This window comes from Malaclemys terrapin, chromosome 4 (assembly GCF_027887155.1).
Source record: "Malaclemys terrapin pileata isolate rMalTer1 chromosome 4, rMalTer1.hap1, whole genome shotgun sequence".
NCBI classification, from domain to species: Eukaryota; Metazoa; Chordata; order Testudines; family Emydidae; genus Malaclemys; species Malaclemys terrapin.
This window is the reverse complement of record NC_071508.1, coordinates 68,999,443-69,023,245: the sequence shown is the minus strand read 5'-3', so window position 1 is coordinate 69,023,245 and position 23,803 is coordinate 68,999,443. Positions and strand designations below refer to the sequence as shown.

Here is a 23,803-nt window from a genome sequence, read left to right as displayed (position 1 = left end):
TATGGGGTGAAGATAAGGAACTAGGTGGGAAGAGGCCCAGGAAAATAGCGCAGCATTGCAGTAACAGGTACGTGGCTGTGTTTATAGGTTCCTGGGTTGGAACCCAGAATAGTGGGCCAGTCTGGGTTCCCCCACCGACCACCACTAAAATTGTGTAAACCCCGAGAAGGTGACAAAACTTATTGGGAACCCCAGGTGAAAGGCTGAATTTAAAGGGCCCAGAGCTGGTGCTGCCCAGAACCAAAGAGGGCAGCTAGACAGGTTTTGTTGGATTTTTTGCTACCCTGGAAGGGTTTTGTTTTGACTGTGAGCCAGCTGAAGGGCTGAGTCACTGAAGCAGGAGCAGCAGGTGCTTAAGAGGTGAGTGCCCCCAGTTACACATGTTATCTATTTTGAAAGTAGTGAATTAGACAATGTACCTTTCTTCTCACAGGTCCAAATGCCCTGCCTAGCTCTGGGTACAGCATGCTACCATCTAGCTTCAATTCAGGAAGTATTTATCTTGAAAGTAATAAGATAGGCCTTTGGGTGCTGACCAGTCAGCACTGTTCTGTGGTGTGATCAAAAGTGGTACATCTGAATTGACCTTATTCAAAATGGTACTGTGCGTATAATCAAATGCCCTACATAAGCTATTCACAGGCCTAAACTACTACTAAATTTGGAAGCACCTAAACTTTCCTACGTACTTATATCTACTTCATCTTTAAACTCCAAGCATATTAACAAAACATGATCATCTAAGCTTATAATGAAACCAGACAAAGCTTTATCCATCACAATCACAGACAAGCCAGTGGAATTTTAAGTTGGAAAGTTTACCATCCCTTCATTTGGTAACTTGGATTAAAATAAACACGTTTTTAAATGGAAGAAATGTTAAAGTTGCTTAGAAGAAGCTATAAAATTCTGCTAGCTTTAATTAAATGTACTAGCATATGAAACAAAGTAATTTAAAGTTCCCATAGTCCTGAAATTCTATCCAGTAATAGACTTGCTTTCATCGTAAAAGCAATTGCACACTAATTCCCTGTTCATTTAGGGCCCAGTTTAGATACATAAATCAGTACTTAGGCACACAAGTTGGAACATCTGAAACAGGGGGGTTTCAAAATATTTTATATAAGAAACAAATATATTATTATTTATAAACTTTCATTGTCTTTAAAGAGAGATATACAGTATGCTTGAACTCTTGCCTGACACTATTTAAAACTATTTATTTTTCTGTGTAAGTATCCATTTATTTTGTGAGTTAAGCTTTCTGTGTGCTGTATGGACAGTTGTCTGTAGAAATCCTGTTATCACAAACACATCTGTCGTCTGCACCAGTTTAAAATATTTCTTAGTTACCTTTGCAGTTTATTTTGATGTGAAAAACATAAATCCTACGAGGTGACATATATATACTTAATGTACTCTAAACAAAGGTGGTATCTCAGATCATCCATAGTTAAGTTTTTAATTTTTGTATTAATTTTTAAAAATCTATATGCTAGAAAGATAAAGCAATAATATGAAAAAAAGTTAAACCTGTGCATGTGATCGATCTGCATCCTAGTATTTATGGAACAGTTTGTGTACTATGTGATTTGTAGAAACTTGCGTGGTCACTTATTTCCAGTCCAATTTTGAGCTGAAACAAAAATGTCCTAGCAACAATTTGAATGCACTGTAAGAAACAAGCTATAAGCCAATCCAAAATAGTTTTAGTTAAATCAACATCTAAACCAAAATTCCAGATAAATAGAGAGAGGGGGTAACTTCTTAAAGTGTTAGCAGCAAACAAGCTGCATCAGGAGCATGGAATTATATCACTAGTCAAGCCAAACCATATGACAGTCTTTGCAGGCTCAGAAAGTTAAAATGTTGGGGCTTTAAACTACTTTAGAATTTACATGAAGATCAATTATTTGACCATATTTCGTAAGTAATGCAGCTACCAGAAATGAAGTTCATTATGATGTTGTAAATCATTTTTTTCTTAAATAAATCTTTAAGGTTCCAGGAACTGCATTGTGAAAATGAATACACCTAGTTTAGTGCACTAGCCATAAAAGCTGCAAATTATTGTTTTCAAATCAAGCCCAGTGGTGGTTTATGAGATGCTTTTCAGCAATTCAGCCAGCAAAGTGATAGTTAACTTTATCCTCAATAGAAGAGAAAGGTGATTGATTTGGGTTTTATCCTCGGGACATTTTGGGCTCAAGAGATGCCCTGCAATGGAAGTAAACTTCCACTGACTTCAATAGCAAGTGCTGGCATGCAGGGTCAAACCCTTTTGGACACAGGTATAATTATAGCTATTTTCAAAGAAAAAAGAAACTGACCTTTTGTTAGAGAAATAGGAACCATATCTATGATGATAAATGAGCCCAAGATACCAAGAGAACATAATATCAGATATGAAATTATGAAATCAATAGACAGGACTCAGCAGTCAAATCTTCAACTTGACTCCCAACCAACAGTTTCTCAGTCAGAGAAACAAGTGAATAGTAACAAACCTAATGGAACATCAGACTTCTGGGTGACAAGTTTGGCTGATGTTATCAATTTTCTCCACAAAGTGATTGAATAATAATAAAAAAAAAACAGGCATAATTTAGCGCATGGACACACACAAAATCCAGAAAAAAGGTGTTCCTGGATGTAGAACTTACATATTCTAAACAACATTGGTCATCATGGGGTATTTGAGGCAGGGGTAATATTTGTATAAAACCCTTGATCTATGTGTTCTGTATGCATGTATGTATGTGCATCACTCAGTTGTAACTTACTGAGATCCCTTTCTGGAAAACAACAATTGAGAAGTGCAGTACTATTATGAAACTAAAATTCTTTGAATTTGTAGCTACTCTTATATCCATATGAAAATGTCAGTCTTTCTTAGAGCTTTGAAGCAAATATTCACAAATTATGCTGTTTATGCAAAAGATCGGGGTTCTTAAACATCATTGCACTGCACCCTCTTCTGACAACAAAAATTATTTCATGACCCCAGGAAGGGGGTCCGAAGCCGGAGGTTGCCTGAGCCCCACTGCCCTGGGTCAGGGGACCCAAGTCCCACCACTTCAGCCACAGGCAGGGGATCTGCAACCTGGTCCTGCCACCCAGGGTTGAAGCCCTAGGGCTTTGGCTTCAACCCTGGGCAGTAGGGCTCAGGCTTCAGCCCTGGGCCCCAGCAAGTCTAAGCCAGCCCTGGCGACCCCATTTAGAGAACCACTGCAAAAGATCATTTAAATTAGTTTGGGCTCTTTACTCCAGTTGGAGAGAGAATTATTCCAAATGAGTTTAGAATTAATTAGTTCCTGCCTATGAGGTGATATTGACATGACTGAGCTTCCAGTGTAAACATAAAGACTCAAAGACTGTGCCAAAGCTGACCTTTTTATTTTTAACTTAGTTTATATAGCTCTTGTATGAATCCACTATATTGTAGGAAGGAAAGTAAGCCAAGAAGATATGCAGGCAGAAATTTATATATGATTATAAGAAAACAATCTTTTTTTGGTAGCTGCACAAGAAATAGATATGTGAATTTCCTGTTCTACAATATATTCCTTACTTTTTAGCAAGTCCTACTACTGCGGTCCAGATGAGCTTGTCAAATCCAACCATGCTACGGACGCACAGCCTTTCCAATGCAGATGGTCCTTATGATCCTTACAGTGACACACGCTTCCGGAATAGTTCAATGTCACTAGATGAGAAGAGTAGAACTATGAGCCGTTCTGGGTCATTCCGTGATGGCTTTGAAGAAGGTAAATCAAGCATATGAAGGCACTGCTAATGGACTGGAAACCGTTTACACTGAAATCAATGGAAAAAAGCTCCATTGACTTAAACAGGAATAGGATCAGACCCATAATCCTACCAATTAAATTATTTAAAATTGAATGTTGTTAAGTGTCAAGTTATTTTGTTCTACCAGTTTTGAAAATGAAGGAGAAAAGGAATGTAAGGCAGAATCAAAAGTCCATTACCATTAATGGAAAGACTCCCATTGATTTCACTGAGTTTTGGATCAAGCTCATAAAATGCAAGAAGAGAAAGACAAACAGATAGTAAGGACTTTGCTGATTTCTGTAGACACGAGTATATTGTCCAGCTCATGTGTAAGACTGAAATTTAACTAAAGGGATTGATGGAGGCAAAAGAATAGCATATTTTAATGGAAGGAATTTCAAACAAGATTTTTTTCTTCTGGGTGCATTTTGAGATTCAGCTTAAACAGTTAAATCAAAGATAGGCTAATATGATTTTCTTTTTTCTCCCCTTTCCATAAACCTACCTTTCAGTGTCAACTAGTTAGTGTGTTTACTTTATTTCATATTAACATTCAGAACAATGATTCAGAAGATTTATGACAAGTATGCAATAAGTGTAAAATTTTTAGGAGTATAAGAACAAATTGTTGCATATAGATTGAACTATGCAAAATATTTTTCCATAACAAGATTAATATTGGACCAAAAGTGGTGGAACTTAATATACAGGTTGGAAGAGAAAAACTTACTATTAGTATTGCAATTTATTGAAAGGCAAGCATGTTAATCTTTTAAGAGGTTACAATTAAAATCTAGGCATTTTCTATGGTTAGATTTCATTTTTCAGGATACATTATGTTGCTACTGTGAGGATAAGGTAGCATGGAGTTTATGTTCACGCAAAGGTCCTTTGGTATCAGCCCCTTACCATCTCTGCATCCCCAAAGCCCTTCCCTCTTGAAGGAAACAGGCTCTGAAAACCTTTACAAAATAAATTCTTTCCTGGGCTGCCTACAGGCTTTGCTGTGGGAGAGTACAACATCACTAGGTCACTGAGGCAGCGCACACAATCCCTAATGGTGAAATTCTGACTCCACTGAAGTCAATGGGAGTTTTTTTTAGGGGGATCAGGATTTCACTCTTAAGGGTTGATAAAGACTGGTAGGTTGGTAGGTTTTACTTAGAATCAAATTCTACTCTGGATTTATACTGGGGTTACTCCATAGACTTTGGTTAATTATTCCACAGTACAACAACCATGTAACCAAGTTGAGTTTGTTACATGGGGTTCCAAAGGGCCTAATTGAGCTTTCTGTGAGACCTTTAGTCAAACAGCCAGTGCACATATGTTCTCAGTCAGCATGTTAAGATGTGTTATCTCCGTAGGTGCTGAATAACTGATGCCTGTTTGAAATGGAATTCTTTTTTTAGTAAGGCCATCCTGGGGTCAAATTCTCTCCTCGGATACAGGTGATAATCTCCCACTGGCTTCAAGTCACTCAGTCAGAAGGCCTAATGGATTTAATGTTGTTGTTTTATATGAAAAATGATTTGAGGTATAGGAGCCAAATTATTTTTTCCTGTGTGAAGACATTTTATATAACTCTTACCCTTGTAGCAATTTCAACTTACATCTGGATACTTCTGCAAAGATTTGTCTTACAATAAAAAGTTTATGATGGATGATGCAATTTTGTTTACATTCTTATGAAAATTTGCTCTCAGTAGGTGAAAAATCTGCAGTGAATGCTCTGTATATGATTCCATTATGTGCTTACTATATTGCAAACAGATATGCAATTTGTTTATTTTATCTTTCCTTTAGTGCATGGATCCTCTCTCTCCTTGGTGTCCAGTACATCATCTATTTATTCAACGGTGAGTATCGTGCAATGTAAACCCTCAGCAGGAGCCTGCTGAGAAACGTAGTAATAAATATTATTTTGTAGTTGTACAACTTTTTTTAGTAAAACAAATTAATTGATTGGACCAAGTGTGCTAATTGTTTTTGCCATGTAAAGAGGATGGCTCTTTGCATGTAAACATAAATAATGTATGCTACCTATGTAAGGTATTTTTTATGTTCCCAAAAAGGTGTTAATGGATATTTATCACAATACTCATGTTAGCCTGTTAGACCCTGATGACCCAGAAGCAGGAGTTAGTCTCTTGAATCAGTGATCCACAACCATTCTAAGGAGGTCTTGATACAAAGGACCATAATGGAAAGTCCTGGTCTTTTGTGCCAACACCACCCACATTCATTCAATAGATAAAGCCATTTCAGTCTGATAGTTTAGTGATCTGCTAATTAAGAATTCTCTAAGTGGGTCTTAATGCAATGGATTTAATCATTGCAAAGGAGCCATTACTTCTCATTTTGCCAAGAATTTTTGTATTAAAAGTCTTAATTGCATAGTCTCTTAATAATCTGACATTGCAAGAAGATTTAGTGGTATTGTGGGACAAATAATATAATTATAGTGTTTTTTAAAAAGTGTATTATATTATTCTCTTCTGATACTTTCACAAAAGCATCTTACTTCAGAATATGTAACATTAAAGGTTACTAAAGGAAAATATATCTGAAAATCTGAACTGGCACTCTGGTCTTTTAAAAACAATGGACAACAATGGAATCCGAGCATTGTGTTAATAGAGGATGACCTTACAAATTGGTATGAAAGTATGATACAACCACACAACTACCATGCATCCATATTTGAAACAATGCTATACTTAATAATGTTATCTTTAAGGGCATGGTCCTGCAATTTTTATTCAGGCAAGTAGTTCTTTTCAAATCAGTGATACTAACTGCATGAAAGAGTTGCAGGATCAGGCCCTAAAACAGAGAACCTGTTACCTTTGGTTAAAAAAAAAAAAATCACCTTAGACTGTAATCCAATTACATGAAATTAAAATTCACAAATGACTAGATTGTAGAGCCCCTACTCAAATTGGTGAACATTTATTCATATAATTAATCCCATTGAAAACAAGAACACTTCATAAGTAAGTGCTCACTATGTGAATAAGCCCTCCACCTTCTCTTCCAAAAGTAATTATGGTCACAATGAATGGTGCATGTAAATGTAAGATGTATTTAAAGTATATTATTCTAAACACTGAATATAAGTTTTAGAGTATCAGGATTACTGCTAGTAAATTTAATTTCAAACTAAACAGAGCCAAACATGTTCAGAAATACAGAACTAAGATTATTGATTTAGATTGATATAATGTCAAAGTTTTTAATGGTGAACATGGTGGTACTCAGTGGAATTATTCATGTGAATAAAGTTGCCTGCAAACATCTATATATGCTGAATCAATAAGTAATAAGTAAGGACTCCTATTTTGAGTTTTACTTGTAAAAAAAATTTGACCTATGCTAGTAATGAACTATTGTAAGTTCCTCATATGTTTTTTCCTGATATTTTTTTGTTGCAGCCTGAAGAAAAATGCCAGTCAGAGGTAAGGAGCAATATGGGTTTTGTAAATATAAACTTTCAATCTAGACACTTTGCATGAGTGTCTTACACCTCTAATTCGGTAGATTACGGTACAATAAACTAATCTTTTAAATACAATATTTAGATTCGCAAGCTACGAAGGGAGTTGGATGCATCCCAGGAGAAGGTGTCAGCTCTAACAACTCAGTTGACTGCTAATGTGAGTACAATTCAGAAAAATCGAGGCTGATAGATAAATTATGTAGTGCACAAATCACCATCCCAGTTTTCCTAATTAGCAAAGAGATCACTAGTCTATAATAATCAATTCAGGTCACATATTTGTTAAAAATAAATATATCCATTTTGGGTCAATCTGAAAACAAAAAGCTGTCTATTCTAGTGTTCAATTGATTATTAAAAAAAAAAAACATTAAATACAGTTATACTGATTTGGCTATTCCTTTTGTATATGTACAGCATGGAGGTACATAGGTTTGGTTAATGCTGGAAGAGATTCTTTGAAGACTCAGTTCTCATCATAAAAGTGGGTCTTTCATTCACATATAGGTATCAAAGGGGTCATAAGAGACAGATGAGAATTACAGTGGGTGCCCATGAGAAATGGGAAACCTGATTTAAATGCATTATGTTTTCCCATAGGATACAAACCATGCAACAGTGTGGGTTGATGGCAAGGGTAGACAAAACTGACTCACAAAAGGGGCCCTGAGAACCAGTTTATGGCAGGGTCTACGAAGCATAATGCATCTGATTCAAATCAGAGTGTGCTGTGTTTTCACTTGTTTGCCTTGAGGAATATTCACTACCATGAAATAACTATCTTTGCATGCTGTTTGGAACAAAGGATTGAAAACCAAGGACACATTGGGGTTTTAATCCCCATTGAGTCAACACTGTGTAATCACAGGTGGCTGAAATCCTGGTTAAAAAAAACCCAGAAGCTCACTGGAGAAATAAGTGATTCCAATGTAAATAAGACAAAAATGAATATTGACCATTTAAAAACCATTCTAGGATTATGGGATGGGTAGATGTGAGAATTCAGTTACCAAAGCGGAAATCGTGGCCATTAGCTCTTGAATGAGTGGTAATAGCAAATATATCAACAGGAAGAATGAGTTTGACCTGAGTGATACTATCCTTCACAAAGTGGAAATCAGAACTAGAGCTAATGTATATCAGTGTGTTGGCGATACACACTTGAAAAATACAAAAGGGAAGCCAACTGAATTGTTAACATATAGGTTAAGGAAAGAAAATTAAGGCTACATTTAGTTCTTTGCCACATTCCAGGAGCAAAAAACAAAACAAACCCAAAAATGAAAGTTGTTAACTTTGCCCTGCAGATGCAAAATACCTGACTACATCAAATGATTTCATGCAAACCACCTCATTTGTATCTAATATCTTTTTAAATTCATCTTAATATGTAATGTCTACAGAAAAGTGGGCTTTGCTTTCTTAAATGTAGGCCAATTCTTTTACAGAGTTTTCTTAAGTTTGTTTTTTTGCTGACAGACTATTCTTGAATTACTCCAGCTTCTGCTCCTTACAACAAATTACGCAACTGTTCATGTAAGCTGGGCTCCATTTTGCACTCAAGGGGCTGCTCTGTCTACTGATTTGGAAGAGTAACCTCTTCAGTCTGTAGAGAAGAAATGGTCTCTCTAGGGCAGCAATTACTTCCCTTCTTTGTCTATATTAAGAAGCCATTCAGCATCCCTGCCGTTATTCCTCCTTCAAGGAGGAGGAACTGCTCTTTCCAGAAACTTCTAGTCTCAAAATAGTTTTGCCTGGTGCTTATGGTTCCATTGTCTGAACAGATTGTCCTCCATGTTGACACTCCATTTGCTTTTTGTAAAATTAGCAACATTTATACTTTCTTTTTTCCATTTCATTTTCTCCAGAGTGAATTCAGCACTGCTGTAATGTGCTAAGGCCCTGACAGCCCTGAGTACTGCAGGCCCTTATTTATCCACAAAACAGGTGCAGCTGAGTCACTGGCAGTACAGCCTTTCCCAGACTGTCCTACCAGTGTGCCCCAGCCTGAACCTGGGGTGAACCACCTTTCTGCAAAAGGTTACTTTATTTCCTGTGGCCACTTTGCTGAGACTACCATCGCGGGTGTTTGTTGTGGTGATAATTTTGTGGAAAGGGCTTGTTTTCACTAAAAAGTGAACCAAGACCCACCAACCTATTTCCTATAGCCCACTGATAGGGTTGCCAGTTTGGGTTGGACATATTCCTGGAGGTTTCATCACATGACATAATCTTTAATTAAAGATTAACATTTAATTCCTGGAGACTCCAGGACAATCCTGGAGGGTTGGCAACCCTATTCACTGAACAATTACTAGATAGTAACAACTTGTGGTCACTTTAAATGGTTTCAAAAGGGCAACTGAAAATGGAAAGGCTCTGTATCTGTTTACTTATCCCTTGATCCATGCAGTCCCATTCACCGTATTTTTTCACTTTCTCAAAGATTTTAAATGATATTCCTCATTGTTACTGAACAGCATCCCCCCACACCCCAAAAGAAATTATTCAATCCAGTGTTTTTAAAATAAACATTTTGGTTTTCCAACACATGTAGTGGGTATTTAACTTGTGTTATTTTCAGCCATTTTTCTCACAGTCTCAGCCCTGTTTATTTTCATAGGGTCTGAGGGGCATGTCAGCCACATATATCCTCATGTTATTGTACTATTCATGTTTGTTTTCATTGTGAGTGTGAGAACAGTTATTTGGGATAAATCAGCTATGTGCTGATGAAGTACAAGTCTGGAATGGCTACATGAAAGGTTTTACCATTTTGTATATACATAGATGAGAGTGGACAGATTTAAAATATATATATAGATAGATATATACACACACAATTTGTACTTGCTCAGTGTATGTAATTATTTTTGATCTGAGAATAAAATATCATTAGTTTATTTTGATTATCATCAATTGTCGTGGCAAAGGGTGGGCAAGTATGTATTCAATATTAAGTATATTAACGGTTTGTCAGGGATATATTCAGGATTAACTTTTTGTGAGAATACACTTAATCTGGAATAAGAGTGCCTTATTCCAAATTAGCTTAATCTAGGTAAATTAAGATAATTTGGAATTCAGCACTCTTATTCCAAAGTAAGAACATCCACAGATGGAATATATTGGGAATTGTTAATCCACTTTAAATTCACAGCCTGCTTATTCTGGCATGGCACTGGGGAAATGATTCTTCTGTCTCATCAAGTTAATTCTTACTATTCCAATCTCTCTCTTCTGGTCGGAGACTGTGTATTAAATGTGATTATTTTTTCTTTGCAGATTGTGAGAATATTTAGTGTCTTATAGATCATGTATTCTGTTGCTACTGCTCGCTGGTGTTTTGTTTTTTTAAAGAAAAGGATCAGAGGAAGGCTCAAATCAGAATTTTGGGGCCATTCAGATACAGGTCTAAAATTCCAAACTTCATTACTCTGGCCCCTGTCATTATAATGACCTGAATAAAAAATTTAGATCTGAACACCACCAAAGTTCAGGGAAGTTTTAATCATAAACTCAAAAAATAACATATAGTATAGAGGTAGGGTATGGTAGGGTATGGCAAGAAAGGAGAGATTTAAAAAGAAAATGTCAGGTTATTAAGGGAAATGGGTCCTGAAAAATGGACAATGAGCAAAGTGTTAAGATTTTGAGGATTTTGCTTTCCTTGGGCTAAACACAGCAATTTATTAAAAATAAAAGCCTCCCGCACAGTTCAAAGTTAGAATTAAAACTGATTTAAGATGGAAACTCCATCCTGTGAGACCTAACTCCTGCAATTTATAACGAGGTGGATTATGTACCATTGTGAAGACTCCTGGGTAGAAGTGTATAACAGAAATATTTCTCTTTATTTAGCTTCAAGCAATGAGACTGGACAGGTACCTCTCAGAGAATAGGTCTTCAGTGGTTACAGCTGCCAATTCCAGACATCATCTGGACAAAGAGATCAAAACTCTCATTTCATAATAAACTGGGGTAGATAGGAAGTGAATGTTGAATTTACAAGTTGCAGATATATGGCTGATAACCTTCATGCCTTTCCTAATTTAAAGCAGCTGTAGACTTACTGTTAGCACTTTTCTCCTCCCCGCCCCCACAGCCCCTATAATTTAGACTTGTACAACTTTAGAAAATACGTGTTCTTCTCAATACAGCATATAGTATTGTATTATAATATGTTGCAGTCAACATTATAATATGTTGCAGAGTACTAATGACAAATATTATTATGTATGACTCTAGAGAAGCAGGATTTCCTTTGCTGTTAGAGGCGGTTGGTTATCACACTGATCACCAGTCATTTAAAATATCCTAGATAATTATTTCCTGTGTTGATAGTGCATTGAGTATTCTGTCTATATACATTGTAACAGCACTTGCATTTATGAGTCTATAAAAGTGTCATCTAGACAACTGCAGAAACTCTACAGAAATACAGAACTTCCAATTGCCCACATGTTGGTATCTGTTCAGTCCTCTTCATACTGGCTTATCTCTACCCTCAAACCCTATATTCTCAGTACAAAACCTTAGGGAGATTCACATATTTGCACTGCAGCCATTTAAGTTTAGGGACCATAGCACTTCTCTTATCTCAAGGCAAACTGAGCTCCAATATTTTTGTTTTCTTGGTGGATGTGCAAGAAAGTGAGAATATTACAGAATTATTATTTAATTGAAGAGCAACCATTTCCAAGTCAATTTGGCAAATTTACAGCAACTTTAAACATTAGTGGTAAAATGATTTTAGCTACATGAATACCTCTAATGGAAAGTTGAGGAAAACAGTTCAAAGTTCATTCCTTATTTATACAGTGGAGGATTTTGCACTTCTACTTGCTTGCTTTTCGAAGCTGAAAATACGCATTTTGAAGTGATAGTGGATGTCAGTAGTAATGAAGGGGGAAAACAGTTGAACTTCATATGGAAGACCTGAAAATGAGGAAATTTGAAGGATGTTGCATCATTTTCTATTAGCATCAGTTATTTTATTTTCAAGCCTGACCTATATTTTTAATATAATGTTGCATTCCATGGAAATAGGAAAAACATGAAGAAAAACTGGTCTGAACATCTGGAATTCCTGGAATGATATTTAGTCAATGGTTCTTCTGGCCCTCCTTTTGATGGCATCTCCATCAGCCTTAAACTTTTCTGAAGAATTCTTTAGCTGAATGCAAAATATGAGCTCTGCAATTCTCTAGTAAATTGGCAACTCCTTCACACTGGCCCGGCCTCAACCATTATCCTTCTATGCAAAAAAGACATGTTGGACCTAAACTGACTTGCAATATTCTCCCTATTCGGCAGTAAGAAAAGATTCTCAGCCTCTGTTACCAAAATCAAGCTGCAGGCTAGTAAGGTTCAATCTTGTTTTCTTAAGACACTTATATTATGAATACTGCAGATGAATTATTGACTATCCTATCTAAGGAAAGGATAATTATCCAACTCAAGTTTAATATTTGTTTCTAAGCATTTCTGTGAGTTGGTTAATTAGTTACTTAGCAGTGTATTGTTTTTTATTTAACTTTGTAGATTTTCTAGTAAAATATTAATAGAGATCTAAAATATTAAGCTCTGTACAGCTCTGATTTTAATATTCTACATAGTTAGAATGAAGGGTTGGTAAGAAATGAAAAAATCCTGGTAATGGACTTTTGCTTTAGACTATTTGCTTGTAAAATTCCACGGTGCCCTGTTATTTTGCTGAGTGTCTACAAGCCTATCTGGGATAAGAGTTTTTTTTAAACCCCTACACTTTTAGTTTATAAATAGATTAATAAATAATTCATTTGACAAAAGCTCTCACTCTCTTTCTGGTGAGTATTTCTTTTAAGGTAAGATTAACACATCTATGTGTGATAGCGCTTTTGTAGCTTGACTTAAAAGCAGCTGTGAAAAATGCATTTGGAATTTAGTTTTGTCTTAGAAATTGATACTCTAACTACATTTTAACAATTTTTGAAGATAATGGCTGGTCAAACAGAAGCCAGCAGCAGCTATATGTGCAGTCACTAGCTTTTGCCAGCAAACTTAATCATTGCCTTCCCCCTTCAAAAGCATATTATTGTCACAGTTGTATCTGTGCACTTAATATTTATGAGAAACGTGGCATAGAATCATAGAAATGTAGGTCTGCAAGGGACCTTGACAGGTCATCTACCCTGTGCTGAGGTAGGATAATGTATACCTAACGCATCACTGACTGGATTTGTCTAACCTGTTTTTAAAATCCTCCATTGAAGAGGATTCCGCTACCTTCCTTGGAAGCCTATTCCAGTATTTAACTAGTTTTAGAGTTAGAAAGCTTTTCCTAATACCTAATGTAAATCTCTCTTGCTGCCGTTTAATCTCATTATTTCTTGTTCTACCTTCACCATTGCTCTTAATAACAGCCTATAACATATTTGAAGAATAGCAGGTTCCCCCTCAGTCTTCTTCTCCTCTCAGGACTAAAAATATCCAATTTTTTTAACCCTCCCCCCATGTCATGTTTTCTCAATCTTATTTTTGTTGCCCTCCTTTGGACACATACCAGTTTGTCAACATCTTTCTTAAAGTGTAGGGCCCAAAACTAGAAACAGTACTCTAGCTGAGGTCTTACCAAAGCTGAGTAGCATGGAATGATTACCTCCCAATGTGACATTCCCAGGTATACTCTGGATTAATGGACAGCTGTGTCCCCTCAGTTCTCCAACCTGGGGTGCCTTTTACACTGCTTTGCTGAGAGAACAACCACTCCTGGCCTTCTCTCTCTCTCTCTCTCTCTCTCTCTCTCTCTCACTCACACACACACACACACACACACACACACACACACACACGCACGCATCTGACGAAGTGGGTATTCACCCCTGAAAGCTTATGCTCCAATACATCTGTTAGTCTTTAAGGTGCTTTTTACACACACACTCACACCCTCCAGCATGTAAATGATTCCTAGCTGAGTTATATGAGTGCTCTGAGCTAACCACTCTTGAATTATATTGCAGAGTGACACCAGCAAATTCCGAGTCCCAGACTTTCCCCTAGAAATGTGTTTTTTGTACTGCCCAGTACCTTCCTGGACAATACGAGCTTATATAAGTTCCGTCACTTCATTAATAGAAAATGATATACACAAACATTGTTATCTCAAATGAAGCTTCCTAAACATTTCAATCCCAACACACTGGCATAGATAAAACAATAAGACAAGTTTAACAACTACAGAAAGATAGTTTTTAAGTGATTACAAGCAATGAAGCATAAAAGTCAGAATTGGTTACAAAGAAATAACTAATATCTAACTTATCAAGCTAAGTGAATTCAAAGCAAAAAGGTTTCTCTCACCATATGCTTATAGCAGTCTGGCTGGATTCCTCCTCTATCAAGACCCCTCCCCCAGTTCAATCATGCTTTCATTCTCTTTCAAATGTTGTTGATGATGTGAGTAGAGATAAGGGGAGAGAGGTGTTTGCTCATTTTTATATCTTTTTCCTCCACTTTGAGAATCATCTCCCGCTGGGGTTCAGGCAACAGCCAGTCTGTGTACAAGGGAACCCCCAGCTGTTCCATTGCCAAGATGTAAATTTCTTGCTCACACCTTTCTTCCTACCAAAGAATGATCGCTTAATCAGGTGATAGTCCATATGATTGTGTTGAGACCTGGCTGAGACATGAGTTTGTCTTTTGTGTCTGGGGAACTGGTTTGAAGTTGTTTCCCCAGACTTGGAACACGTCTTATAGAGTAGAATTTTATAACTCTACATACAATGTTGCCACACATATTTTACCAGGGCAATAATGTTCAGCAGATTTGAGTTTTCAAATGATACCTCGCAATGCATACTTCATACAAATCTATTATAGTTTTGTAAAAAGGATGAACATAAGGGTACACTGTCACATCCGGGTATTGCATATGACCCTCCTGTTAATATACCTCAGAGTGGTATTAGTCTTTTTCTGCAGTATTCCGCTTAGCCAGTTATTCCCCATTGTGTAGTTGTACATTTGATTTTACCTTCCTAAGTGTGATATTTTGAACTTGTCTTTATTGAATTTCATCTCATTTATTTCAGACCAATTCTCCAATTTTTCATGGTCATTTTGAATTCTAATCCTGTGCTCCAAAGTACTAGCAACCCCTCCCATCTTGCTGTCATCTTCACATTTTATATGCAGAATCTTCCACTGCATTATCCAAGTCACTAATGAAAATACTGAGTTGTACCAGACCAAGACAGATACCTGCAGGACCCTACTAGATACATCCTCCCAATTTGATAGTAAACCATTGATAACAACTCTTTGAATATTTGAATATGGTTTGTCAACCCGTTCTCTATCTACTTTATAGTAATTTAATCTAAACCACCTTTCCCTAGTTTGCTTACGAGAATATCGTGTCAAAAGCCGTACTAAAATCAAATTATACCATGTTTGCAAACTGTTGCTATATGTGAAACCTGCAAATTTTGGTCATATTTTAAAATCCTGAAACTGAAGTATTTAAAATATTTTGTGGAGTATTTTTGAATCATTCTACTGGCTGGTTTCCCAGCTGATTTTTAATGGCAATTCAGAAAAGGGAAGATGCGACTGTTTCTGATTTTACCTGACATAGAATTCATACATATTGTTTGGGATATTTCATAGAGACGACATTGGTGTGTACATCTTCAGAGCATCATCGTATGCCCTTTAGAGTTCCATCACTGCCGTTATGTGCCGTTTTTATATAGCCACTTCTTTAGTATTTAATTCTATTGTTTAAATAATAGGGGGGACCTCCATGTCATTGACAGAGCCCTGGAGATTCTTTCCCCCTGCATGTATTCACACCCCTCCTATTCCTCCTATTTTAATCTTTCACTCTCCCTTTTCCACCCGTAAACAAAAATAATTCACCATATCATGGCCACCACGGAGTCTTTATATCTTTTTTGTAAAAGAATTCATGAATAAAGCAAGATGTTGTCATCTAATGGGATAGTGGGGGTCAAGGTTTCTGGGTTCTCTTCCCCACTTTGTCACAAACTTGCTTTGTGGCTTGGAACAAACCATTTAACTTCTTTATGCCTCAGTTTCCTCATCTGAGAAATGTCTATAGTAATACTTAACTACCTGAGATGAGGCTTACTGTTTGTAAAATGCTTTGAGGCTCTCTGGTAAGAGGTGCTTTGGAAGTGCAAAGGTACTGAAAACTATTAGTCTATATAGAGATTGTGGTGGTAGCAATCTGCTTTTGTATTGTTCCTTAATATTCAAAGGACAAAATTTAGTCCTTGAAATGTTCTTTACAAAAAAAATTAAATGATGTTGTCTCACATTTCCAACACTGGGTCTAATGGTTCTTTCCAGCTGAACAAAGCAGCAGAATAAAAGTTGCCCAGTTAGAATGAAATCCAGGCAGCTTTAAACTACTATGAAAAATACATAAAATGGACTGGACCTATTATGAGGCTCAGTGTTTTTCAAAGGCATTTTATTCCCAGTTACTCTAGAACAGTTCTCACTCTGTTATCCTCTATATGGAGGATTGTATTTTCTTTTCAGAATAAATAAAATCTCCAGTCCAGAACAGATTGCAATTATTTGCTGATCTATCTGTACGTTTGTGAGATTCCTGTTCCATCCACTGATCTCATAGTGAAAAATTGTTGTAGAATATTAATCAGGGAGAACTGTAAAGAATATCTTTACTATAAGCAATATGTCTTTAGGAAACCTAAGTATTGCCATGCCAGATCAGACTAATGATCCTTCTAGCTTAGTATCCTGTCTCCAGCAATGACCAGTATCAACTGCTCCAGAGGAAGAAACACTGCAGTTGGCAATTGTGGGATAATCTGCACCCCAGGAAGGGTCCTGCTAACCTCCGATAATCAGAGGTTGGTTTATGCCTCAAAGCTCGAGGATTTTCAAAACTGTTACCTTCTGGCATTGCTGACACTCCCACACATAAGTCACTGCTAGAAGTTTTGTTTGTAAATGTTTTTGGCAAGAGTTGTTCCTATTTTGCCAAGCCTACTCTAACCTCTCTACTTCTCTAAGTGGTATCTACTTAACAAACACTGGAAGATGCCATATAACATTTCTTAAATACTTAAATAAGCACATACTTTTATGTGGGGGAGAGAACAGTATTCATTCTACATTGTCATTTAATTTTCAGGCTCACCTTGTGGCAGCGTTTGAGCAGAGCCTTGGAAACATGACTATTAGACTACAGAGTCTGACTATGACAGCAGAACAAAAGGCAAGTTTGAGAAACATTTGTTCAGTATGCGTATGTGTAGATGTACACATCCCAATGGGGAGGAGGACCAAGTGATTTTTAAAAATTAATTCACAGTAGCGATGTTTTTATCAAACCTGTCTTACAAACTCGGTAAGTTGCCCTGTTCTGTTCATTTCCTTGGAAGCATCTGGAACTGGCCACTGTCCAAAGACAGGATACTGGGCTAGATGGACATTGGTCTGACCCAGTATGGCCATTCTTACGGTCTTTTGAAAGAGGATAATCATTTTATTTGTATTTTAAAATAAAACTGTGCATGTGATTGGTGGGACACAGCACAAGAATGGGAACCTGGATCTTTCCTAAGTTCTGCTTCCATTTCTGACATTGTGACTTCCTTTGTAGCTTTGGGCAAATCACATAACCTTTCTGCCTCGGTTTCCGCACCTGTAAAATTGCTTGCTTACCTCATGGGGTGTTGTGAGGACTGATTAGATAATGACTGTAAGTTGCTTGGAACAAAAGAAGCGCTAATTATTGCTTTTTAGTACAGTTTATCTTCTTCCCAACACATACATGCATATATCCAGTAAAAACACTATTAGAAATTACTGCGCTATGTATAGTCACCAATTTTTAGTGCTACTCTAATGCACAATAATTTCTCCACATTGTGGAATGACACCATCTGAACCCCTAGAAAGTAATGCTTTCAAGTTCCAGTCAATCGTACAATATACACCAAGCCTCAGCACATTTCTTATGCACTCCCAGACCATTCACCAAGCACCTAAACCAAGATTGAAAGGAGGCTGCCTGGGAATACTTGCATGGAATCGAAATGTATAGACATCTCATTGGTTTCTTTTTCATTTCAGGATTCAGAACTGAATGAGTTAAGGAGAACCATTGAACTCCTGAAAAAGCAGAATGCTGCTGCCCAAGCTGCCATTAATGGAGTAATTAACACACCTGAGCTCACCTGCAAAGGTAAAGAGACAAACTCTACTTTTAACAGCAGTGTAGCACTCCTGAGACATTAGTCCTCTTGGTAATATCTGATGCAATTTACCTTGCCAGAGACTGGCTTTGTATATATCACCAACTGTATTTGCTCCTGATTCGATGTAACATGGAGATGTATACTTTTGTATCTCAGTAGAGCCCTATGATTTTCATTGGTCCCTTCTATTTAAATAAACTGTTATCAGACTCTCCTGTGCTGTCTAATAAGCAGTTTAACAAAACTTTGCTATCTGCAGTTGCTATGTGGCTCAAATTCACTGTAAGCATTTCATAATTCTCATCTCTGTACAGCAGCATAATAAAGGAACAGAATCCCCCTTCTGAGAGTTGCAGATACTGTGAAATCTCTAAGTAATTACCTGATTGGGTTTTTTTTAATATTTTTTTTCCAGTGCAAAGCAAGGGCCTGATCCTGCAAAGTTTCCCTCACATTACTTGTCTCACTGACTTAAATTGGGACTATTTGCATGAGGAAAGGTTTGCAGGCTCATATGTGAAATATTAATTGCACCACGAGAAACAAGGAATATTGCTGTGAACTATGCAATGCATCATGTTGTGCAAGTGATTCTAAATGCGCTTAATTCCTGAAACATTTTTGTCGGGATGAGTAACCAGTGGAGATATTGAAATGTCTCCAGTAAATTTAACTATGTTGCTGTTAACATTCAGGTACTGGGACTGCCCAACCTGCTGACCTGCGAATCAGAAGGCAACACTCTTCAGATAGTGTCTCTAGTATTAACAGTGCTACTAGTCACTCCAGTGTGGGAAGCAACATCGAGAGTGATTCAAAGAAAAAGAAGAGGAAGAACTGGGTGAGTGTACTTCAGGAGATTGTGTGAAATGAATATAAAATTGTCCTATGAACATCCAGGTTGAAATTCTCCCTTGTGCATCAGGTCAGCACAAGGACTATGCACCACTTAACTCAACCCTAAGCCCTATTTTGAAGACATACGTGAATCTTAAGTGATGCCTAAGCTTGTGCTGGCTCTCGGCATGGAAAAGAATGGTATCTGCACTAGTCAAAAAGCCAGTCATAAAACCTGTAGTTGTTGTATCTTTCAAAGACTAGTCCTGGCTAAGAGACATACATAGTCTAGTCTATTAGTGTAAAACATTAGAGAAAACTCCAAGTACATACATTAAATGAAACAAATTCACAATGAAGGAAGATTAAGCCTCTTAGCTCATATTGCCTTCCTCTTCTGAGTGCATTCATTCCATTTTAACTTGGGCTGTGTTCTGAATGCTACCATGAAATTTTTAAATCAAATAAATCAGTTTTTCAAGTTCTCTTGTGATAAAAGGTTTCAAAATAATCATCTTTCACTTTCCACTTCTCTTTCTTTGCTCATCATGTGTTCTATACAAGGTACCATGCACTGGAGGAAAGGTACACAGTATTAAACTCCATTTTTAATTAGACCATTGCTGCTGTAGTAACATTAGCTTTGTTTTTGTTTGGACTAAAATACTTAGTTCTCGTAATATAGTCAATAAAGCAGTCCACACCCTCCTTCCCACTCAACGTAAATGTTCCTGGATCCTTAGCACACTGAAATTATAAATATGCTGCTACACAATGTTATAGTTTGCTCTTGTGAACGTTTATTCTGAAATTATCATACCTGTTACGGTTATGTATGAAACTCCCTTTGTACCATGAGACTGCAACATTTTACTTGAACAGAATCTCATTTTAAAGTATCTTTTCTATCTCAATGGTTTCACTTCCATATTTTAATCATAACACTTTCTTTCCCCTCCCCGCATTGTCCAAAACCTTGGGTTCAATGAAAACAGTGGCTTCTCCAAATCCTCACAGGGTGTCTTGTGTGTTACTTGTTGGGGCACTGTGCTGGCAAGGTGGACTTTATTTCTCTCCTCCTTGTAAACAGTTAATGAGTCTTTTTCACATCCGCTATATGATCAGTAATCCCTCAGTCATGATCAATACCTCATCATATCTTATCAGTCCTACTTTATTAGTTATTTTATGTTTCCATGGTCTAGAAGATTTCATCCTAGCACCAAGCTACATATCTCATTTGTCATTCAACTACTTTTAGTGTGGATTAGGGGACATTTATTTATTGTGTAAAAGATGAATATATAGGGTCTTAGTGAAGTTGGGGTAAACAGAGGAATAGTATCTGGATTTCATCAAAGGAGCACATTATAGCAGAATGAAGAATGGATATAAAATTAATTCTTTATTTATAAACTGGACATAAGTTGCACCCAGTGAATGTAGAATGCTTATTTCACAAATATTTGTGAGGGCTTTTCTAAACTCAGAACGTCTAATTACATAGTGAAACATTACCTTCAGGCTAAAATAAAGGTACTTCAGAGACATGTTGCCACTGAAAACTTAGTGCAATTAAAAAAATCTTATTCACCTATAAAACATGTGAGTTACACTTTTGTAATGAACTGAGATCTCAGTGACCCACCAGTTTATCCATAATCATGCTTGATTTTTCAGTTGTTTTGTAAATCGGATTCCCATTCAAAGGACTTATTAGTTGTGGATAGGTAGAGAAGCTGAATATTTTAATCTAATGAAATATTTATCCCTTGAAGGAAGACATAATACCGGTGTCTCACCAACTCAGTTAAGAGATTACTAGCCAAGGAGAAAATAAAATTTAGGCAGTATCGAGATTCAGATCTTTGTGCCATCCCCCATGTGATGTGAAATGACCATGTGTTTGAAGCTCCCATTTTTAGAGAATATAGTTCCATGTACTCTGATTCCTGTTTAAAATTATTTCTGGTGTGTTTGTTGTTTATTGGTCATGTTTGTCTGAGATCCAAAGCTTTCCCCGTCACTGGCTTTCTCTGTTAAAACTTGTCTTTTTTCCTTCCCCCTTCCCTTTTGCTTGCGCTTCCTCTGGCAGGTCAATGAGGTAAGGAAGACCTACTTTAAACTATAAAATACAAAGCTAACCCATCCATTTACATGACTAACCCTATCAGCATCAGTAACCTTGTCTGAGCCATGTTGCTTTATAACTGCAAGTTGCAATAACATTGTTACAAAGTTTCTTGTGCTGAATGGAATTCAGTATTTGTTGTGAGGGAGACACTCTAAAAACAGGAGGCATAAACATCTAGCCCTTTCAAGAGCTTATTCTAGATTCCCTTATTAATATTATAAAATGGCTAAGAATAATGTGAAGTATTTGTTGCCATTTTGTTGGAAAGATTTGCATGCTAGAGTTTTTACTTTGTGGCTTAATTTATTGCTTAGATGCATTCTTTATGATGTCTCTACTGTTATGGTTTTGTTGTTTCAGTTACGCAGCTCCTTCAAGCAAGCATTTGGTAAAAAGAAATCCCCCAAGTCAGCATCTTCTCATTCAGATATTGAGGAGATGACTGATTCGTCATTACCTTCATCACCAAAGCTACCACACAATGGCTCAACTGTTTCTACCCCGTTGCTCAGAGCTTCTCATTCCAATTCTCTGTAAGTGTCATTTTTATTTTTAAAAATTTCTTAAAATGAGTGGTTTGGAAATGCAACAGTAGGAAATGTACTGTAAGGAGCAGTCCTGCATTGACAGAGAAATAGGACTGGATGAGCTAATGGAATGAGGAGTGTCATATATTATTTAGTGATATTACCCCAAGATGAGATTGGAGCCCCATTTTGCCATACATATATACACATACATTCACACAGTTCTGGGTGAAATTCTGAACTCAGTGTTTTCCCACTGACTTCTCTGAAGCCAGGATTTCACCTAATGTCTGCCACGAAGATTTCACAATCTAAGTAGATAAGGTAAACCAAAGGTGAAAGAAAGGAAGTGGTAGTAGTATTATCTCTATTTTACAGCAGGAGTACAGAGAGATTAGATGACTTGCCAGGGGAGTCACAGGAGGTCTGTGGCAGAGCTGGGAACATATATCCTGAGTCCCAATCCAGCATCTTAACCATAATACTCTATGAAACCAAAAGACATCAACTCTCTTCTATAGAGCAATTCAATATTTTCACCATGTAAGGGAAGTAATTGCAACCAAAGTGATCTTGGACTGCAGAACTAATTGAAACTTCTCCTCCTGCTATCAGCTGTTCCAACACGGGTTGGCATCTGGGATTTCATATTTTCTGTTAAGTAAAGACAACACACATTGCTATAAGCTTCAGAGAAGAGTTTAATTTCAAAATGGTTGAACTAGTTCAAGTAACGATAAGAATTGTTTGAAACATTTATGCCAAAAGCCCAATTCTCCACTCTGTCATTTGACTCGCTACAGGACCTTGAGCAAACCACATAATCTCTCTCTGCTTCAGTTTGACAATTTGTAAAATGAGGTTAATGGTCCCTCCTTCAGAGAGGTGTTTTGAGACTAAATTAATGTTTATAAAGTGCTGAGAGAACCTTGTAAAGCTGTTTTATAATTACAGTGCATCAGTAACTTCTTCACTTTGATTTGGATCAGTAGAAATAGAGATACCACCTAGCTGAAATCAGGAAGCATTGAAAATATTGTAAAAGATCCTGTCTCATGAGACTTCCAGATTGATTTCAGATCAAATACATTTGAATAGTATCCAAACTTGAAGTTTCCCATCATTTGTTTCCATGTAAGGAGGTATGATTCAAGAGAACAATGCTCAATAAGATGTTGCTAGCATGAAATAATCCCCACCACCACATTTAAAGGTCACGGTTCTTCTACCTCTTAATTGCATCATCATCACTTTCAAGCAACCTCAGCCCATAATACTATAGAATAGGCAAAGCTTAAAGCCAGCTTTTAATGTTGAAATTCATCATATCTTTTTTTGATGATATTTGTCAATCAAAATACGCTGTGAATATGGCTAGTCTTGACAAGTATCTGGAGAGCCAATAGGTTAGAGATGAATTGAGAAAAGGTCAAATACTTCATCTGTGGGGAGGGCACCAGTATGAGTGAGGTGTACATGTTTTGGTTTATTTGTTTTCTGATGGGAGGGAAAACTTTGCTCATTACTTAGGAATTTAGGCAGAGACATTTTAAACTGAAAGCATACAGGTCTGGTGGTGATCTTCCTACGTACAAACTCGTACACCTGAACATCAGCTTCAATCTGCTTAATCGCTTTGCATTGAGTAAAAGGCTCAGGCAGAGTGAAAGAGAAGGGCTAGCAGAGTGAAGAGGCAGCATGGCAATCTTCCAGAAAATGTATGTGCGGAAAGGCTGTTCACCCAGAGTCTTGGGGGAGAACAACAAAAATGCCATCA

The 23,803-nt window shown here is 37.0% G+C and overlaps 1 protein-coding gene across 7 annotated transcripts in view; it reads left to right on the top strand.

Moving 5' to 3' along the window:
- Positions 1-23,803, top strand: part of NAV2 (neuron navigator 2) — a 340,973-nt gene that overhangs the window by 295,836 nt on the left and 21,334 nt on the right. For 6 of the 7 annotated variants that reach the window (XM_054026540.1, XM_054026538.1, XM_054026539.1 and 3 more), the window contains 8 exons: positions 3,579-3,767; positions 5,599-5,651; positions 7,227-7,250; positions 7,374-7,448; positions 17,460-17,543; positions 18,404-18,515; positions 19,224-19,369; positions 21,860-22,032. In XM_054026540.1, coding sequence (XP_053882515.1) covers positions 3,579-3,767; positions 5,599-5,651; positions 7,227-7,250; positions 7,374-7,448; positions 17,460-17,543; positions 18,404-18,515; positions 19,224-19,369; positions 21,860-22,032 — 856 coding nt within the window. The remainder of the gene's footprint in view (positions 1-3,578; positions 3,768-5,598; positions 5,652-7,226; positions 7,251-7,373; positions 7,449-17,459; positions 17,544-18,403; positions 18,516-19,223; positions 19,370-21,859; positions 22,033-23,803) is intronic. The other variant, XM_054026541.1, reaches the window with a different exon arrangement.